The sequence below is a fragment of the Podarcis liolepis genome, assembly GCF_965112155.1.
Source record: "Podarcis liolepis genome assembly, chromosome: 14".
NCBI lineage: Eukaryota > Metazoa > Chordata > Lepidosauria > Squamata > Lacertidae > Podarcis > Podarcis liolepis.
Genome location: NC_139569.1, coordinates 46,481,685 through 46,502,699, shown reverse-complemented (window position 1 = coordinate 46,502,699; position 21,015 = coordinate 46,481,685). Strand labels below are relative to the sequence as shown.

At 44.3% G+C, this 21,015-nt stretch overlaps 1 protein-coding gene across 1 annotated transcript in view; it reads left to right on the top strand.

Annotated features, from left to right (window-relative positions):
- The first annotated feature begins 2,391 nt into the window (after positions 1–2,391).
- Positions 2,392–21,015, top strand: part of ARIH1 (ariadne RBR E3 ubiquitin protein ligase 1) — a 49,631-nt gene continuing 31,007 nt past the window's right edge. The window contains exons 1-2 of the mRNA XM_083475820.1: positions 2,392–3,002; positions 17,698–17,765. Coding sequence (XP_083331946.1) covers positions 2,619–3,002; positions 17,698–17,765 — 452 coding nt within the window. The 5' untranslated portion in view covers positions 2,392–2,618. The remainder of the gene's footprint in view (positions 3,003–17,697; positions 17,766–21,015) is intronic.

Here is a 21,015-nt window from a genome sequence, read left to right as displayed (position 1 = left end):
CGCTGAATACTTGTTCGTGCAACACATCACCCCTCATGCGGCCACAGGGCGGAGTCCTGCTGAACTGCTTATGGGCCGCCGCCTCAGGTCACCGCTCGACCGGCTGCACCCGGACTTTGCCGTGGCCAAACCCCCAGGCTGTGCCAACGCGCCACGGTCATTTGTTCCAGGAAACCAGGTCTTTGCCCGGAACTATGTGGGGGACATTCCTTGGGTGCCAGCCACAGTAGTGGGAGTCACTGGACCTCGCTCGTACCAGGTGGCACTCGAAGATGGACGTTTGTGGCGCCGGCAGATAGACCAGCTTAGGCGCAGGGTTGGGGACTTGGACACTATTGTGGTGCCCCCAACTGCGCTTGTGGCTCCAGAAGAGACACTTACAGATGGCGAGGCTCCACCTACACCTCCCTCGCAAACTGCCAGCGTGGAGCCGAACCAAGCCTCTTCAGAGGGTCTGCCAGACTTACCACAGACTCAGACCACTCCACTTGCGGAGGCTCCACCCACAGCAGCGGATCCAGGGGATTTGGTTTCAACGCCACCTAGGATTGCACCACAGCCTCAGCAAGAATTGTGTGGCCCCCCAGACTTGGCTACCAGTCCTCGGAGGTCTGGCAGAGTTTCCAAGCGCCCAACTTATTTAAAGGACTATGTTGTTGGACATGTATCACTGTTGGTCTAAGTATGGGAAATGTAACCGATATGCTTTTGTGCCTAATTGAACCATTACGTGTAGTGCTGTATATAAGGAAACCATTACGATTGTAACTAACGCCTTATCTCGGTGGGGAGGGGTGTTATGTACTAAAGTTTCACCCTGGGCCAGCAGGGGGATAGTGTAGATAGTTTTCACTCAGGTCCACGTCGGTTATTTTAGGCGGGAAACCCTGTGTTGTTGTTGCTACAATGTTGATAGCCGGCTGCCTATAAAAGCAGGCCGGTTGAGCTGTTTGCTCTTCAGTTCTGTTCAGCTTACAATAAAGAGCTCCTCTGGAGAAATCACTGTGTCATCTGCTATGTTCGCCCACAACTTAACAGTCCGGTGGTTTGTGGGTGGGGTGTCACAACATCCCACAGGTAAGTATTGTGCCTCCCTCCCTAAACCAGGCAGAAGCTTCCTGGGCTTTGGGAAGGTGGAGTCAGGCCCCTGACAGGATGCTGGATTCAAGCAGAAGTCAAGCATGGCTCTCCCACTCTGACTTCTACCTGCTTCCAGCCCAGTTCTCACACACATCTCTCAATTTTGTCTTTGCCCCATCCATTTGCCTTCTAGCATAGAGCAACCATTGCTAGATCCAGGACCCCAGGGATTAGAAGGGACTCATACAGACTAACCTCCCCTCTAAAAAAAACACCCTGTGGCGTGGCGTGACGGTTGCCCACTTCTGTAGATTTAGACCACTGATGGCCAAACTTGGCCCTCCAGCTGTTTTGGGACTACAACTCCCATCATTCCTAGCTAACAGGACCAGTGGTCAGGGATGATGGGAATTGTAGTCCCAAAGCAGCTGGAGGGCCAAGTTTGGCCATCACTGATTTAGACAAATCCATAGAAGATGCAGGTGCCCATAGCAGCCTGCCTGTGAATGTTATTGTGGAGCAATACATCCAATATATGTTTATTGTCGGTGTGGTTTTCTTTTACTGAAATGGATGTCAGGTGCTTTATGGGGAGCAATTCTCATATGGCATCTAACACGAATGAACAAGATGCTGATGAGATAGTATGGCATACATTTTCCAGAATGAAATTACAGTGAACCAGGCAGAAGGCCTTTTTCGGTGGCCACACCTTGTACTGTGACTTCCCTGCAAGATGCCCAAGAGTTAAAACAACTACACAATTTTTCGCCAATGTCTGAAGGCAGCCCTGTTTGGGGAAGCTTGCACTGTCTGATGCCGTATTTTGTTGGAAGCCGCCCAAAGAAGCCCTGGGCAACCTAGTCGGATGCGCGGGGTAAGAGAAATTAATTGTTATTCTTCTCTAGCAAACTCTTGCCACAAACCGCGCGCTACTTGCCCCCAAACCCCTTTTGCCACACCCAAGATGGAGGCGCCCAACCACTCCCTTTCGGAAGGCGAGCAAAGCGAGGAAGGAAACCTCTCCCGCTCAGAAAATGGCCGCCGCACTGGAGACTCCCTTTTATTGTTCACGCGCGCGGCCACACTCAATATGGCCGTCACCACCAGCCTCTTCTCTCCTCAGAAAAGCGTCAGCGCGCCGGCCTTTAAAAAAAAAAGGGGGGGGGGGAGAAAAGAGGGGCGGGGCTTGTCGCCGCTCTTCCCCACCCCGCTCTTTCTGGCCCGGCCCGCGACGCCGGCGACGTCAGGCGACGCGGGGTTGCGCCCCGCCGCTGGCTGCGTGCGTGCGTGCGTGCGTCGAGGTGACGGAGCGGGCCGGACGCGTCCCTTTGTTGGCTCAGCGGCGCCTGTGAGGAGAAGCAGCAGCGGGCAGAGGCAGCAGCAGCGGCGGGTGTTTGTTATCGGTCCGCCGAAGGGAGGCGGCCAGGCCGGAGACTTCGAGTCCGCCCGTCCCCCCGGCGGCCCGCTGGGGCCGGCCCCGCTCCGCGCCGTCTCTCCCCGCCGCTCCAGCCGCCGCCGCCGCCTCAGCCGCCGCCATGGACTCGGACGAAGGCTACAACTACGAGTTCGACGAGGACGAGGAGTGCAGCGAGGACAGCGGCGCCGAGGAGGATGAGGACGAGCCCGACGACGAGGACGAGCCCGACGACGACAACCTGGACCTGGGCGAGGTGGAGCTGGTGGAGCCCGGGCTGGGCGTGGGCGGCGAGCGCGACGGGCTGCTGTGCGGCGAGACGGGAGGCCTGGGCCCCGGCGGCGGGAGCGGCGGAGGCCTGGGCAGCAGCGGCCTGGGCGGGCCGGGCCCCGGCGGAGGGCTGGGCCACGAGCAGGAGGAGGATTACCGCTACGAGGTCCTGACGGCCGAGCAGATCCTGCAGCACATGGTGGAGTGCATCCGAGAGGTCAACGAGGTCATCCAGGTGCGCGCGCGGGGCCCGGCCGGCTCGAGGGGGCCCCCGGCTTGGCTTGCACGCGGCGGGTGGCGGAGGAGGAGGAGGAGAGGAGCGGAGCAGCCGCGGCTGGAGGAAGCTCGGGGGGAGGAGGCGGGGGCGAGGGAAGGGGTGGGCGCTGCTCGTGCAGGAATGCGGGCCGTGGAGGGCCAGGAGGATCGGCCGCGGCCTGCTCCAGCCACGCCTTCGCACAAGCGCTTCGCCCAGCCAGCGAGCTGCTTGGGAGGCCCTTGCTTTTCCTCCCCCCCGTCCTCCCTCTCTAAGCTCTTATTTCTGCCTCTTGGCAGGGGCGATGCGGAGGGGGAGCAGGATGAATGAGGAGCAATGGCTCGGGGTGCCGTTGTCTTGTTGCGATGGGGGGAAGGAAGGGGGAATGTGCTCAAGCGGGTGTTGCCGGCTGTGTTAGTGTGTGCGCGCTCAGGGTTTTCAGTGAACCCGGCGTGGCAGCCGAATGGGCCTTGCTGCGTTAGAAACAGCGGCTTTGTGGAACTTTAAACCAACAAACAAAATAGCCTACGCTTATACGAGCTGGAGTTCCCTGATGCCTAAAGCATTGTTCCCAGTTGGAAGAAAGAGAGGCAGATATATACACACACACTCTTACTTGTAAGCAGTGGAGGGTGACTAATAGCCATGAAATGCATGTGTATGCATAGCCTGTGACAATTCTCTGTGGACTTTAAATGTGTATATGCCATCCCTATTATCATCAGAAATAATCGATGTTAACACAGTTATCTTAGACTTTTTAAAGAACTGTAGCCTGTAGTCAGCCAGGAAACCATTGTCCAGAAGGTTGTACCCCTATGATCCCTAGCCATCTTTTAAAAAGCTTCTGGACTGTGAACTTAGGGATTGCACCCAGGCCCAAGAATTGAGCCCCAACAATCCTTTATAGAGTGTGCCTTCTGGATTGTGCTGGGCAGCTTTTCAGTATTGCAAAATAAAAGCAACAAAATAAAAGCAATAAAAGGCAGGGCTCAAGAATGTGTGTGTGGAGTGGTGTGGGTCTGGAGTTTTTAGGTAGTGTTGTGGCCTTGTGAGCTGTATAGTGTCGATATTCTTTAGTCTGCACCCACATGTTTAGAAACACTCGTTCATGTTGCACTTTTTGCAGGTTCCACAGATACTAGAACTTTATCAGAACTAGGGTTAATCATACTTCAAGTAGTTCCATTGAAATTGATGGACACAACTCGCTTCAGTACATTAATTTCAGGGGGTTTGTGCTGAATAGTTGCCAGGTCTGCTAGAAGGGGGGTGAGCCTTCCAAATGCCAAGGGGTCTCATCTGTCTGACATAATGCTTTTTGGCTACAGTAAAATATGAGTTTGGGGACATGGAGATGCCATTATAATATTTTAGGGTGGCGTGTGTTAAAATTCCACTTCGTGCAAAATAAATTGTGTATTGATTTTTGTGAACAATTTTATTCCTAATAATGGTGATGAAACTAGATGGTGATTAAATCTTTTTAGTTCTAACCAATCATTCATATTAGGCATCCTTACATGTTGCTATCTTGAAGATTGCTGGTTCTTCTGGTAGAACTAGGAAAATCTCATGCTTTTATCTGAGTATTTTACTGTGCCTTTCAGTCCTCAAGATGACATACAATTGCCTAGGGTGTGTGACCCCGCCCCCTTACACAGACAATAACTATTAAGGCAGGCAGGCAGTATTCTGTTAGCATCTTCACCATCATGAATTTACAACCATATTTAATGGTTTGCCTTTAGATAATATACCAGAATAAAACATAAGTGCTCCCCTACACATACTGATCTTGCTGAAAAGTCATTGATTCCTGCAAAATATCATTTGACTTATTCAGGAAAGTTAATGACAGATTAACATGATTCAGGAGCACTCTGTCTTAGGTACTAAAGAAGGTGTTAAGCTATGGAAGTTTTGATTCTAATTTTGTTTGGTTCAAGTTGCTTTTCTTGTTTGGCAACCATGTTACTTCTGGTTGGTAGGAATAATTGTCCTCCCTTGTCTCACAGGTTAGTTGCCATAGCAGGGGGTAGGCAATCAGTGGCTTACATAAAACTCTTTGAAAACTTCTTCCTTAAGCAGCTCCTTTGTTTGGATCAACTAGGAGAGGAAGTTACTTTGATGATAAAAGTACAGGCATCCTTACTTTGCATGGTGTTCACATGGTTGCCGTACTTGGATATAACATAGAAGATAAGTTGCATGGTGCCCTGACTGATTTTGGCCCCATCTGTACCATACATTTAAAGCAGTATCACTTTAGAGGTTCATCACTTCCCCTAAGAATCCTGGGAAGTGTCTTTTGTTAAGAGTGCTGAGAGTTGTTATTCCACAGCACAGTATTCCCCTCACAGAGCTTCAGTTCTGGCAAGAGTCAGTCCCTCTTCCCAGGTAGCTCTGTGAGGTGAATGTTGTTCTCCCAACAGCTTCTCAGCACTTTAACAAATGGCATTTCCCAGCATTCTTTGTGTGAATCCATTACTCTTTAACATGATATACCTTAAAGAGTACCTTACATGTATAGTGCAGATGGGACCTTTGTTTTACTGCATGTGTGTGTTGTAACCATTTTCTAGCAAATACTTTGCCAAATCAAAATCTCCCTCCTGTCCTTTGAGCGGAAAAGAGATGTAGTACTGGTATATCTGTCAGGTGGAAAAAGCAGTAGGGGAGGGAGGCAGCATTCTAACATTTATTTTAACTGTGATGAGACAGGAAAGAAGCTAGGATTGGAAAATGCATTCAGATGATGCAGAGAGGCTCTTACTGCCATTCTTCTACATTTAGGTATCACAGTGATTTGGCCCTAAACATGACTAAAGAGAAGGGGCAGTGCTTTTTTTCCTGGGGAGGATGCAGGGGTAGGCATACCCCTAAACATTTTATTAATCTAAGTTTGGCCTCATTGAAGGGCAGTATTTCAGTATGAGTAGGAAAATGAGAGTACTCCTAAGCATTTTTTTAAAGGAAAAAAGCATTGAGAAGGGGTAACCATGAACCTATTTGGGGTCCTAGAGGGGGTCATTGTGGCCAGAGATTGCTCTCCTATTTCCAACAGAAGACCTGCATGTCAGTTTTATATTGGGCGTAAAACTCAGCTTCCAGCCCTAAATCTATAGAGTTAAACTGAACCCAAACTTTTTTAAGGGCCTTCACTGATGTGGTAAGAAGAATGTGAGAGGTAGTGTACTTTGCCCTGTAGATTGCAGCTGCTGTGTCATCTGTTCTTCTTACCCACCCTGTTTGCAGCCTGACAGTTTGCACTTTAAATACAACAAAGCTTTGCATAACAGGGAGGGCTGCAATAGATTCTGACTTCACAGCAAGTAGGAAAATACTTGTGAAGTAACTTGTAGCACAATTTGTGTACTTTTGTCATTCGAAGTCATGTTGGCTACTTCACATTAGTAGTGAAACTCTTGCTTTTGGGGAACCTTCAGCCTTAAGGTTTAGTCCTTTGGTGATTTTTTTTTAGGCAAGATGAAAAATGGCTGCAGTTTGATTTCAAATTGCAAGGGTTGGGTGGTTGTTATTGCAGAGTGAGCAATTCTGCTTCAATTCTGTTCAAGTAGACCCTGCTCTTAAACTTATCTCTTCTTAATCTGTAGTGTGAGATATGTAAGAAGTGTGTATCTTGGTATATTTGTGTCTGACACTTCAAGGTCAAACAGAAGATTGGACTTTTATTCAGGGAGCAAATGTGCTTGGTCAACTGGATCTCCAGTCCCAGCCTGCTGCTGTTGGGTTATATGATCAGCTTCTCAGCTCTTGCTCCTCAGGTCTTCAGTTTTTGTGAGGCTGAGCTAGTACATGCTTTTTACTTGCTTAACCACTTCTACCTTGTGATATATTGAAGTTGTCTTCAATGTATTACCCAGCAAACAGAAACTTTAGAATGAATGCCTTCTGGGTTGTTGGTTTTGTGTGTGTGACAGACACAGGAATGACTTACCACTCTGTAATGATGGAATGAGGTGGGGTTACTTACTCAGTCTTAAAATCTGCATCAAAAGTCTATAATGAGCAGGAGGGAGCAGTTCAGCTAACTTATATAACATCACATGTTCATGTTTACATACTACTTTTGCAAGCATGCAGAATGCTAAGTTATCATTAGTTATTTTGCTGAATTCTTATCCGGGCACCATGGTTCTCAGATGTGAGTTATTTATTGAAAAGTCCTGAAATGGGCTTTGGAAATTATCAGAACACTATTGCATTACTACTTGTGTTTCTGAATCTGAAGTGCTTGAGTCCACTTAATGCAAGATATTTTAGTTTTTGGAAAACATACCAGAATACAGAATACCAAGCTAGTGTCAGACAGAAGTAAATGCATGTGTTGGTATTTGTTCTTACGCAAGTGAAAACTAATCCTTTCCTAATTGTTGATTGCTTGTATTTTAAAGGTTAAGTGCACAGACCTAACATTCCTTGAAAATTGAAGCCATTAAACATTATTTCCCTTAGGCTTTGAGCAGAGGGTTAGAGAGGGGAAGCTGAACATTAAATGCATTAAATGACTTACCAGTTACCACATAAAATGCTACTTGGTACATTGTGAAATAATAAAATTAACACATTTTGATTCTGACAATAATCAGGTATATTTTTGATACGAGAGATGGAACTACAAGCTGCTACAGTCTAAAGTAACTAAGCATATCCCCATGACCATGAAGAAATAAATTCATTTTTTTGGAGACAACTCAAATGAATGAATACAAGTAGGCTTCTGAATAGCTTCTTGCCTAGTGATTTGATCTATTTTGCTTTTACTTTGGGACTAGTGATGTTGTATAAAATTGTTATGTTGACATTCAGGCTTGCAACTTGCTTGCAATACTTCCCTATAAAGTAGCTAGTACTGTTTCTCTGTTCATTCTCATTGGATTGTTTTTCTTCACTTTTTCCATATGGGACTTTGCATGGAAGAAGAGAATACTATTGAAACTTCTTAAGCTTTTGAGTGTTATGCCTCAATATGTGTAGTAGGATAGGAGTTTTTGCACATAGATACGTGTTTGCATTAGTGAGAACTCGCACAGATACCTGTTGGACACATGCTCTGGCTTACTCCAGAAGGGAGGGAAGAGGACTGACAAACACCCAGACTTGGTCCAAGAACAGTTCTGGAGCTGCTGCTTCACCAACATCTCCTTGTTTTCTCCCTTTTATGGGCAGCCCTGCAAACAGAGTCCAGATTCTGTTGTGTTCTCTGCCTCCTTACTTGTGAGGAAACTGTATTTGTGGCCCCTGGCTTGAGGAATATTTTGTTCCTTTTGTCCTGAGGTCAGCTGCTAGGAAGACACAGCTACCCATGGCCTCTGTAACAACACTGCTGCTTGTTTCTTTTCTGATTTCTCTTCTCCCCCAAATTTCCTTCACCCTCTTCTCTCACTTTAGACTCCATTCTTGCCCAGTGGGCTTGTGCCACAAATTGAAGTAACAGAATCCATGTGTTTAGCTATCTTCTCATATTGTATCTGGAACCAATGGGTTATGGCAGTGGTTTTCAACCAGTGTGCCATGGCACCCTGGGGTGCCTTGAATTACGGTCATGGGTGCCTCTGACCTTCTCGCTCGCCTTCCCTTCCTCCCCTGATGCCCTCTTGCATCTCTGCCTCCCAAAGGTTTGTGCAGCTGTTTGATGCAGCAGCCCTGGCTACTAGCTCCCCAAGCGAATGATGCTTCTGGGGCTGGCCAGTGGTTACTTTCCAGGTTCCTGTGGAACAGTGTGAGGAGGCACCTCTCTTTGGGGCAGGGGGGCAGCTCAGAGACCAGGGGCAGCAACAGTGGCTGCCCAGAGGACTCTCATGGAGAGAGGAGAGGAGGCTGAGGGAACACTCCTTAAGGGAGCGTGAGGAGCTGCCGGCTCTGCAGGCAGGGGGTGACATAACTGGGCTCCTGATCCCCACAGGAGTGCTGCAGAAAGAATGTACAGTCATCCCTCTGGTTGCGTTTGCTTCATGTTGCGGATTTTCGGGTTGCGAACGCGGCAAACCCGGAAATGTATACTTCCAGGTTTTTACGCACACGCAGAAGCGATCTGCGCACTTTGCACATGTGCAGAAGCACACGCGCAGTAGCAACACTCTACTTACGGACTTTTCGGGCTGCAAGCGGCACCCCGAAACGGATCACATTCGTAAGTAGAGGTACCACTGTAGTTGGTCAAGGGAGTTGTCGGCCCAAAAAGATTGAAAACCTCTGGGTTATGACACGCTAGCATGCTTTGGAACTGTTATTACATCATGTGATAAATATGATTCTTAAGAGCCAATGAAAGTCAGCATGAAGGTAAAATCAGAATTAGCTCAGAAAAAAGATAAATGTGAGGCCTAGTTCTCACATACAGCTTAACCAGTAGTTAGCCTATCTGGATGTACCACACCGGAGTGCAAAATGATGTTCTTGTGATCCTACACACAGCACGCTATATCAGAAAGGGCCCTGACTCCTATTTTTCTATGGGGAAGGAATTTTTATTTGATATGGAGGAACATTCATTGATGTGACCCCCAGCATGCACTCAGCCCATGTACTGCTGGATCAAGCCAAAAACCAGTCATGTCCAGCAATTTGTTCTCACAGTTGACAACCTGATGTGTCTTACATCATCATCATCATTATTATTACAATTTATACACCGCCCTATACCCGGAGGTCTCAGGGCGGTTCACAACAAGACTGAACGCAGGACTTGAGGAGTGCAGCGGTGCTGGTCCCACTTATAATGCCCAGCAGCTGGTATTCAGAAGCATATGGCCTCCAACAGTCGCGTTAGGGCATATAACCACATGGTTAGGAGTCCCTGACAGCCCCATGCTCCTTGAATTTGTCTGCTCCTCTTTTAAAGCCTGTCCAAACTGGTGGCCATCACTGCTTTTTGAGGGGACAAATTCCATAATTTATGCTGTGTGTGAATGAATACTTCCTTTTTTCCCTGTCCTGAATCTTCCAACATGCAGCTTCTTTGGCTGGAGTGCCTCAGGTTCTAGTGTTACGAGAGAGGGAGGCAAACCTATCTGTGCACTCTTCTTGCACCATCCATAATTTCATACAACTCTGTTGTGTCTCATTATTCACCTTTTCCCCAGTTAAAAAGCCCCAAATAGTGTAATATTTCTTTAGCTGGTAACATTTCCTCAGGTGGTTCTCAACATATTTAAAAAGCTTCTTTGTAAGTCTTTTTTCAAAACATCTTTAAAAACGACTAGAGAGTTCAGCTGCAGCAAAGTCATCCAGCTTCCTTGACAGGAAGCTTACTAGTCTTGTTGCTTAAACCACCATGTGATTCATATGCATACTTTGAGGAATACTGTTCACTTTAAGATCAACAAAGGCTGAAAAGTGCCAAGAATGGACCAAAAGAAAAGCTGCGCCATACAAAAAGCCGCATATGCACCCATGATATGAAAGAAAAGCCTAAAGTTATATCATCCCACTTCTCACCTCAAGATCAAAACAAGAGAAAAATACAAATGATCAGTGCCAAATTTACTATTTTACTATTCCTGTTGTCAACAGCCCTTAATTTTCCTGCTTCAACCTCTTTTCACCTTTCTGTGTGCCTGTGGTGCTATTGATGACATCGGCTAATCTTGTTGATTTACATCTGATGGGAAATGACTCTTGATTCCAATTCCAAGGAACAGAACTTAGAGGTGTTCTTTGTGTCTCCCCAGCAATTGCGAAAACTCCCGTCCCCCACAGGTCTATAAAATTATGAATCCATATCCTTTTCTGTACAAGCTGGGGGATAACACAAATTGGATATGTGTTATAAATTATTTTAGTTCTAATTCTTACCTTTGGTAAGCTTTTGAAAATGGATTGGACTGAAATTGAGCTCAAATTTCATTGTTCCTTGGACTCCCACTTTATTTGGATTTCCAGGGAGTGGTCCAAAAATACTTACAGGTGTGTCATACTGGAAGATGAAGCTTGTTGGATGTGGCCACACTTCCCTAGTGGTTGTTGATGGAAGCAGAATTGGAGGAAAATTGAATTGGTTTAAAAGTTGGGCATTGCCTTTACCCAACGTGAAAGCACATGAGTTTGAAGAATAAGAGTGGATTGGCAAGTGTTCATATATGTGAAACTGTTTTATTGAAGGATCATGATAAGGTGTAATGCTTTTTGTTTCTAAGGTAAGAAGCAATAGCACAAAATTTTAATAAAGAAATTTAGGTTGAATGTTAGAAAGGACTCCCTAGTAGTGATGATGATAATAATATAGCACGGAAAAGATGCCCAGGGATGTTTTGGGATCACTTGCCATTGGCTTGTAAGCAAGCTTTGACATTCTATTTTCATGCATTTGTTGATTTTATTGTAGCAGTGCTTTGTGTTTTTTTTAAATGATATTTATTGAGAATTTTAAGGTTACAAAGAAATAAGAAGGAAAAACCAAGAGAAAAAAGGAAAGAAAAAAGTAGATAAAAGTAACAATTAAACAATACAAATCAATAAAAACCAAAGTCAAAAACAAAACACACAATAAATCAAAAAGCAAAAATAAGTGCTTTTAACAGAGAAGCAATACTTTAATATTAACAATAAAAAGAAAGGTTTATATCAGGCTTCCTCAACCTCTGTCCTCTAGATGCTTTGAGACTACAATTCCCATCATCTCTGACCACTGGTCCTGCTAGCTAGGGATCATGGGAGTTGTAGGCCAAAAAAACATCTGGAGGACTGAGGTTGAGGAAGCCTGGTTTATATTCTTTTTGCCACTGGCTAATGGAGGCAGTTGTGGAAATAGCAGCACTGCAGGCCCTCATTGGCCAACCAGAATTTGACTCTTTTACTTCTCTGTTTTTCGAAAGCAGATGAATAGCTACCACTTGTGACAGTGGTAGGAAAAACAAGCCTTTTGATTCTGGGTTTGGTGGACTGTGCTCGTGTAATGTAGTACTGTAACTAGATTTGTTGGAGAGACCCTGCCTTAAATTCCTGCTTGGCCACAAAGCCTCCTGAGGAGCCTTGAGCTGGTCTCAGCTGAATCTACCTCACAGGATGGCTTTGAGGATAAAGAGAGGGGGGTGTATTCTGCTCTGAGCTCTTCAGAGAAAGGGAAGGATTATAATATAATAGCGGAGCAATCTCCAGCTCTGTAATTGCATCTAGCATTAATTTTGTTTGCAAAACTTCATATATTATCACCGATGTACAAAAAAAAAAGGCCTAGGCTGTCTGTCATTTAAAATGATGCACACTGAAACCATTGGTACTGAAGAAATGTGAGGCTTTTATAGTCTCTGTTTGAAACCTGGCAAAGTAATTTCATACTTGGAGTATTTTGAAATGTTTCTGAGCCTCTGTGGCTGTAAAATAGATTTGTTTGAAATATTGCTGATATTTCAGCTCTGTGCTAATTGTGGCAGCCATTCCAGAAATGAAGACCATTACTTGAAGCTGTCACTTTCAGTGCTTAAGTGACTTGCAGATCCTTGATATATTTTTAACTTCAGGAGGGTTGCCTACTGGAATAGGACAGCTGTTTATTTTGCCACTAGCAGTCTTTGGGCAACAAGAGCACACATGTAATCACCCTAGCCCAGACCTAAGTAGAAAGGGGGTGTTATGTAACATGTTGCTCTCCGAGGGTTTAGAATAAGCTGGCTTGAGTTATGTGGGTTTTTGTTTTTAGGCTGCAAATATTTTTTAAAACATGCGTAACCTGAATAACTCTTGGGGGCCAACAGATCATATTGCTGTGTTTTGAGAATACCTGTGATATTTATTCTGACTTTTTTCTAGATTTTTTTTTTTTTGTAGAAATTCAGTAGACTTTCTACAGTGAAAATTGTATAACATAAACCCAATTGAGAAGACTCCCTCTTAAAAGGGTGGCATGTTGCACTTAGTGACCACTTGATACTAATCTATTCCTATAAAATCTTGATTACAGTGCTCTCTAAATTATTTAGTTGTATTGTATGGGCATTTAACATCTGTCAAATCTGTGAGGACACGTTACACCACCACAGTAAGTGTAGGTGCACTTACACATGGGTACTATGTAAATTTGACATTTGCAGAAAATGCCCAAGAGACTTGGCATGGCCTTTACTAGGATACGAAAAGCTTTTTTTTAAAAAAAAAAGGCAACAAGCCCTGGTAAAAGCTAGTTTTTCCTGGAATAATGTATTAATTAATCCTTTTAGCAGTACTGTTTAATCAAATGCATATTGTGCTGCTGTGGATTGTTCCATATTGAATATTTAACATAGGAAAATCACTTTATACAAGTCAGACTCCTGGACTACCATGTAGTTACTATTGCCTGTACCAACACCAATCTTTCTCAGTTTTCAATATGCCAGAGATTGAACCTGGGAACCTTTGCATGCAAAACATGTTCTCTACCATTGGACTACAGCCCTTCCCTTAAGGACATCTAACTGTTTAGAAGCTTAGTTTTTGAAAAATGTCTGAAATTTTAGCATGGAACTCAAATATCTGGCCACCACAGTGTTTTTGCTGTCTCCTTCAGAATATACTGGCAGATGCCTAACACAAGACACTAATATCCTTGATATCTCTTTTCCACTTTTTCAAAAGTGTTTCCTTTTCACTCACATTTTCCTTTGCCATATATCTTAAGCGACCCTTCCTACATGATTGCTTTCACTTGGGCAAATTTTAATATGCCAGGATACTCTGTTTTGTATGAAATGACACAGATGTAAAGCATGTCACTAAAATATATGCAAACAGAGGTGTGACCTTTTTCCATTCACTGTTCACATTTATTTTAAATGCAAAAATAGAGAATTAGATATGTGGACACGTACTGCACACCATGTCAGGTCAGCATGCAACGAAATGCAACACTTTCCTTAAAAGCAATATTTCATCCTCCCACTCTCTTCCTTCTTCCCAAACAGATTGCCAAAACTCCCCTCCCCTCTGAAAGAATACCCTACTTTTCTGGTAGAATGAAGCTTTGGGTGGAACCATATGGAAGCCCATAGTTCATTCATGAGTAAAGGTGGAAATTTAATAACTGGGCGGCTCTTTTCTGAAGCAATAATATTTCTAGGGCTTCCCACTTTGCACTGTCACTTCCTGAAGTGGATACAGGTAAAGTAATTTTGCAGTAATATAGTGGGTTGTACATCATTATACAATAAAACCAAGCGTAGGAGATTGTAAACCCATTGTCTCAAATTTCTAGTGTAAAGCTTTTCACTGGAGCTGATTGAAAAAACTACCTTTTCCCTTTCATTAGTTTTCTGGTGCTAGTGTCTTTCCCTTCATTGAGAGCTAGTGTGAAATCCTGGTTAGTTTTTTGAGCTTAGATTCAAGGAGCTCTAGTTTGAATACTCACAAGCCGCAAAACTCACTGAGTGACATTGGGACAGCCAGTGCATAAAATGTGACAAGCCCATTGATGTATGCCCCCCTGAGCTTCCTGGAGGAAAGTGGAACAGTAATGTGAGAAATGACGAGTCCGGGCTTCTAAGTACCAAAACTAGCTTCCATTTTAAGCTTCATCATTTGCTCCTTGATACCACGCACTTTCAGGTGACTAGTTTTGTGCAGTTGAACGGTTTCTGAGGATTTCAGTGGGAAAGGGTAGGAGACACTTGCTGGCTATGCATGTAATGAAGTCAGTAGAAGTGGTACATGTACAGAAGTGGAGCCCCTACCATAAGCCTTGGCCTGTAAGAGAGCTGATGCCATCTGAAATTTTGTGAGTCAAGCGTGTGTCTAATTAGGTAGAAATGATTTTTAAATTTAGCGAGGAACTGTTTGACATGGAACGGTAGGCCGGAATGTTTTGGTAATTTTGAGTTGTGTTTTAGAAATGCTGAATGAAATGCTTCTTCATCAACTAAAATGTTGTGTGTGTACATGCGTTCAAAACAAATGGATGAATTGACTGGGCAGTGCTTTTTTACATTTGAACTATGACTGCCATAGGGAGAGCCAAGAGTTCAGCACTCCTGAAGTCTTTCCACATTGAACTACCACTGTGCCTATCCAGTGCTTGGGTTGCAAGGAGGCTCCTTCCCCAAATTATACTGAATTTTTGCTAGTCTTATCCTGTAGACAGGTTAATATTGCTGAATATCTAGTCAGTTTCTCTCCTGCTCTCTCCTTGCCTTCCAAGTGTCTTCCATTTCCCTTGTATTGAACAACCCTAGGGTGTGTAGCCGTGAACACAGTTCATGATTAAGTACTTTTTAATTAACGTTTAGAATTCATACCCAAAACCGACAAAATCTTGCTTGCATTAGTGCGGCTAGGTAATTACACTGGATGCTCGGGTTGCGAACGTGATCCGTGCAGGATGCACGTTTGCAATCCGCAGTGGCGCGTCTGCGCACGTGCGGGTTGCAATTCGGAGCTTCTGCGTAAAGCGCGATTTAGCGCTTCTGTGCATGCGCGACCGCCAAAACCCGGAAGTAACCTGTTCCGGTATTTCTGGGTTTTGGCGGTAAAAAACGCAACCTGAAGTGTCTGTAACCCGAGGTATGACTGTACAGAGCTTGGACCTAATGTTGTTATTTCCTCCCTCCCCACTGCAGATACTGTGGGCAAGAGTTTTGTAACAAGCCCAGGGCAGTCAGCACTTTGTAGGACCACAGATACCTTCCCCTCTGAGCACTGGCCATACTGGCAGACACGGATGGGAGTTGGAACCCAACACTGTTTGGCGGGACACATCTCCCCCTCCCTCATCCCACTGCCTCCAGTGTTACGTTAGTAGCTGAAGAGTAGGGTATGAATGAAGGTGATGTGGGAACTCCCATTAGATGCTTTAAAAAAGAATCCATGCTAGTTGAGTTGCAATTTCAAATGTGTTTTGTGCTGTGGGCATACTCTTGACTTTCTTGCAATTGGAGATCAGTTAGATAATGGTCTTCAACTGGTGCTGTGGGACTCATAAATGGATTATCTGAGGATTTTTTTTGCATCTCCCTCCCTCCCAGTGTGGATCCTGTGTTGCGTGTTGGGATTAAAGGTGGTTTCTGGGTCTAAGAGAATGTTAAAGGTGTTTCTATTATAAACAAGCATAACAAAGTTGCTTTTCAGTGAAACTGTTGCATTCTAGTAGATTATTTGTGTGGATACAAATTCTACAGGGTCCTAGGATTGACAGTTTCCTCTGAGGTAGCAAACCCATAATCTCTTACAACTGTAGTTTAGTACTATAATAGAAATGAAGTGATCAAAGCAACTTGATATTTAAATGCTATGTTGTGAAACCTGCAACTTCCATCAATTCGTCCCTGATCATTGATTATTTTGGGGGGGAGCTGATTGGAGTTGGAGTCCAATAATATCAGGCTGTGTGTGTATGTGTGCCACAAGTTTTCTACCCACCTACCCTGGCTGTAGCATACAGTGGCAGATTTTGTGATTTGGTTTATATTTGTAGTGCTGCACATTCATTTTACTAGCACTAGTCTTCTGAAGTAACAAATTGTTACTGTAGGCTTCTGGCAACGTTGAGAAACTTTAGAAATAGGTTATGAATTTGGCGGGTGAGGTATTGAATGGCTTTATATTGTCATCTTAAAAACTGTTGTCAAAATCGCAACACTCAGAATTGGGTAGTGTAACTCTTGTTCCAGATAGCAGCTTACTAAAAAAATCCCACATGTCTGGCCTTTGATACTTGGGGTACTTGAGGTAGTATGTGCTATGAGTCTGAAGTAGTGCTGGATAATTAGAATATTGGTCATTGTGTAAAGTAATGTCTTGTTGGAGCCATTTCTGAATTCCTGTCCATGGGTGCTAGAACCAGTGATGTTGTTTAGCTTTGCAACTGGGATGGAGTAGGGCTTAGAAATAAAATAAGCTTTTATGACATGAGTCAAAATACTATTTGTATTTCAGCTGGGCTCATAAATAAACAAATGCCATTTTCAAGGCTCCCTGCCCTGTGTCACTCTCCCTCCCCAACCTTACCTTCTAGCAGCAGTAGTGCTTGGGGCCTGGCAACCTACAGTTCTCAGGCACTTCCCGTTTGTAAGTCTTCCTGGCCTTATGAAGTCCTCTCACTTAACAGATTCCTGTTGCTGAGTGTAAGTTGTAGTGTTAGAAAGGTACCAGGCACGTTTTGCGACTAGGGTGGGTCCAGTTGTGACGGCATGGAGATCTTCGGATGCCAGATTGGCAACTGGGGAAAGCAAAATGTCATTTAGATAAGGGTCTGAAATATTTTCTTTGAAGCTTGAATTTGTTTTGTTCTGGGTTGTTTTATTTGATGTTTTAATGCGTTGTAAACTGCTTTGAGATTTGTTCTTTAAAATATAAAGCAGTGTAGAAATTATGATGATGGTAACAATAACAAATTCCACCGGGAGGGCAGGGATGGCACCTAGACATTACATTGTGGAGACTGTAATCTAGGTTTAAGGTACCATTTGGCGATTAGAGTATATATCTGATTTTTGAACACTGGCAAGTTGTGTTGTTTTTAGGAAGCAGGTATGTGTAGCTAGCAAAATATGGTAGAGGAAATTCAGCTACAGAGAAGTCTGGGGATAGTGAAGGATCTGTAGTTGTCTTCAGATGGAGGAAGGGGGATGTAAATGTGTATTGGAGCTTTGATGCCTACGCATGTTAAACTTCCAGTTCTTCATGGGCATGCCTCTGTTTTGCTGCTCATTAACTTCTACCATGACATTTCCCCCCCTTTTTCTAGAATCCAGCAACTATCACCAGGATACTCCTTAGTCATTTCAACTGGGATAAAGAAAAGCTGATGGAAAGGTAAGCAAACTGCTTTTCTCCTTCTGGAAAGTGTTCTCGTAACCTGGTAGGTTTAGTATTTCAGTTATCTAAACTTGGCTGCAGATTAGCATTCACAATGATTTTCAGATTTTTGTGAGAGCAAGTTCTTAGTGAAGAAAATGGTGTTCAAGCCACCCTGAGTATGTAAGTGCTTCATTCTATCTAGACAGTCACCAGTTGCCTATGCTAGAGGCAATCAGATGGCTGAATGCGAGACTTGCTGTGTTTTAAGGTTGTGGTGGCAGAGTGGAGGGGACAAGGGTGGGGTCAGGGAGAAGCCTCCTGTTCCCAAGAGATATATGCAGGGTACTGCCTTTTTATATTGAATATGCCCGTCTTTTACAACGTGTTCTCCCTAGGGTTTCATAACCCTCAGTGCAAGCGTAAACATGGTCCTGGGTGGTAACTGGAGAGAGTTTTCAAATCTGGATGATTTTAGTTATCCTGGCCCTTGCTTGTACCTGACAATACTCATTGTATTAATTTCAGGCTACGTTGCTGTTGACATATATTGAACAACCATATAATGTGGGCAGAGCTAACTGGCTTGTGTCTTGCCGCGTTTAATTTGTAGCTTGAGTGTTGCTATAATAAAACGCTATTTTCAGGAAATGCAGATCTTGTTTCTTTTTTGCAAGTTGTATTTGAACTATGCCAACATGGAAATGTGGAGGTTAAGCAACTGCAAGGAAGCCAAATATTCTCAAATCAAAAGAGTTCCTTCTCTAACTCCCATGAGGAGTTCAGAGTTGGACTCATGGAAATGGTATGCCTTGGCATGAGGCACTTTCAGCATTCATTGTTGTTGCACTAAATGTCCAACAGACTGTCTAAAAAAATCTTTTTAAAGTCCCAGCTCAAATAGTAGCATGAGAAATATGATACAAGAGGAAAAAGTGATGGAGGTAGGGAGTCTGTGGCTTGTCAGAAGTTGCTAGTCTGCAGGTACTTTCATCCCCAACCATAGTGTCTGAGATTAACAGTCTACCCTTCATAGTTGCAAAGATAAATTTGAAGAATCTGGTGCTTTGCTGATTCCTCAACCAAGTTAAAATCTGGCCTTCTTCATTGTGCTCCAGCTGCTTTCAAGATAGAGGAATTTAAATCACCAAGAAAAGATTGTAAATGAGAAATGTGGTTTAAATCTATTTAGAAAAAGCTGGATCCAGCTGTTGGTGTAAAAGAGAAGGCTAATTTATATTTCTTGCATATTAACATTTGGTTTGACAGCTTGTTTAAGATGGCAACCTTAGTTAAGAGAATGGTAAAGTCATATCTGAACTGCCTATTTTTCTCTTGTTTGGAACAGCAGACAACTGAGTAGGGAAATGAGGTTGAGTAATTGTGTCTTACACTTCAGAAAAATTGCTAGTAAGTCGAAAAGTTGTAAATGGATTCATTAAGCCTTTTTTTTTTCCATGCTAGAAAATCACATAACTACTGGTGGTCCATGTTTTCACCAAGAATAAAGCATGACACTGCCTGTTTGCATGCTTTGTTATTTTGTTTTAAAGAGCATAGCTTTCAGGTGACATAGCAAACACTACCCAGTAGGAAAAGTATACATTAGTTGTCTGGCACTTATTCCAGGTGTCCCAAGGAATATTATTGGTAACTTGATTACGTTTACTTAGGAACAGATTCCATTTGCGGTATAGCTTTTCATTCCAGTAATGCTTGTGAATCTATTAAAGGATGCTCTTCCATGTGTAAACTGATGTAATCTGCTATTTAGCTTTGAAATCCTCTTGGGCAAACTATTAGGAAAATCCCTTGCTCTGAAATGATAGAAGTATGCTTCCAGAATATCTTTGATTCCAAATCCTTTGGATTTCCCACTTTTTTCATCTCCTCATGTCTCATTTCCAATTACACATGATATTGTATAGTAATTCTAGGAAGCAGTTTCCGCTTATTATAGCTAGGTTGCTTGATTCAGCATTGATTAGGAATTTAAGCTTGAATTTAAACTTGTTATACAATGGCAAAGCAATATTTGTCCTTAAAGGTCAAGGACCCTGACCATTAGGGTCCTGACTGGACCCTGACCATTAGGTCCAGTCGCGGACGACTCTGGGGTTGCGGCGCTCATCTTGCTTTATTGGCTGAGGGAGCTTCCGAGTCATGTTAAATTTGACTAGACCCAAGACCCCACTAGTGCAGCATTCTGATCTCACCATGTCCAGCCAGATGCATATATGAAGCCCACAAGAAGAAAATGAGTGTAATAGAACTCTTCCTCTGTTAATACCAGCTGCTGAGAATCACAAGACGTGTTGTTTCTGATGCTGGAGGTATAGCCACATGGCTTGCATCCTTCCACTAGAAACCGTGTGTTCCGTATCAGCCCAATTCTGTGTAACTTTCTCCTGGCCCTGTTGAACTTCAGGCATTTTGATTAAGCTTTTCTGACTTCTTAGTTAATTTTAACTGAATTTATGTTTTGTATTGTTTGTAAACCCACTGTACTTATAAGCAGTGGTGTTAGGTGGTATGCAGATCGTTGAAATAAATACCGTATTTTTCCATGTATAAGGCGCCCCCATGTATAAGACAACCCCTATTTTTTTGAACCCAAAATTAAGAAAACAAAACCCTACAATAGAAGTGAAAATCTGGGTGATTGGCGGTGGCAAGTTGTTGATCTTTTTTGGGGTGATCACCCTCAAAGTGTCCAGCAAGAGGTGCATGCAGTGCACCATTGTGCAGAAGCAAAGGCAGCCATTGGGGCACCACACACTTCCCCTCGGTGGCAGCTGCTGCTGCTGTGGGGAAGCAGGCTCCTAAGCAGGATGCCAAGGAAGAGCCGGAGGAAGGCAGCGGCCGCTCTGCGTCGGGCCATGCCGTCAAGCAAACTAGGCTGAGGAAGGTGGTGAGCAGGCTGGGGGCAAGGTGGGAGTTTGAGAGGGGAAGAGGAAAAAGAGGAAAGAAGGGCAAGGAGAGGTAGCTGAGGCAGCTCTCAGCGGCGGCAGCTCGATCCGGTGGTCAAGCCAGCGGGGGCTTCAGGAGGTGAGCCAATCGCTAGCATGTAGCCCGGGGGGGGGGGAGGGAGAGAAAGGGGGGTGGCAACAGGAGGGCCTGGCGAAGCCTGGCGAAGCCAAAATCCCGGTGTCAGGGAATTGACATCAGAGCTAGAGGCGGAGGGAAGGCTCTCAAATGATGCTGGAGAAGGGCCCAGCAGGGAGAGAGGCAGCTCCGCAGATGGGGAAGCAAATCAGCGCAACACCAG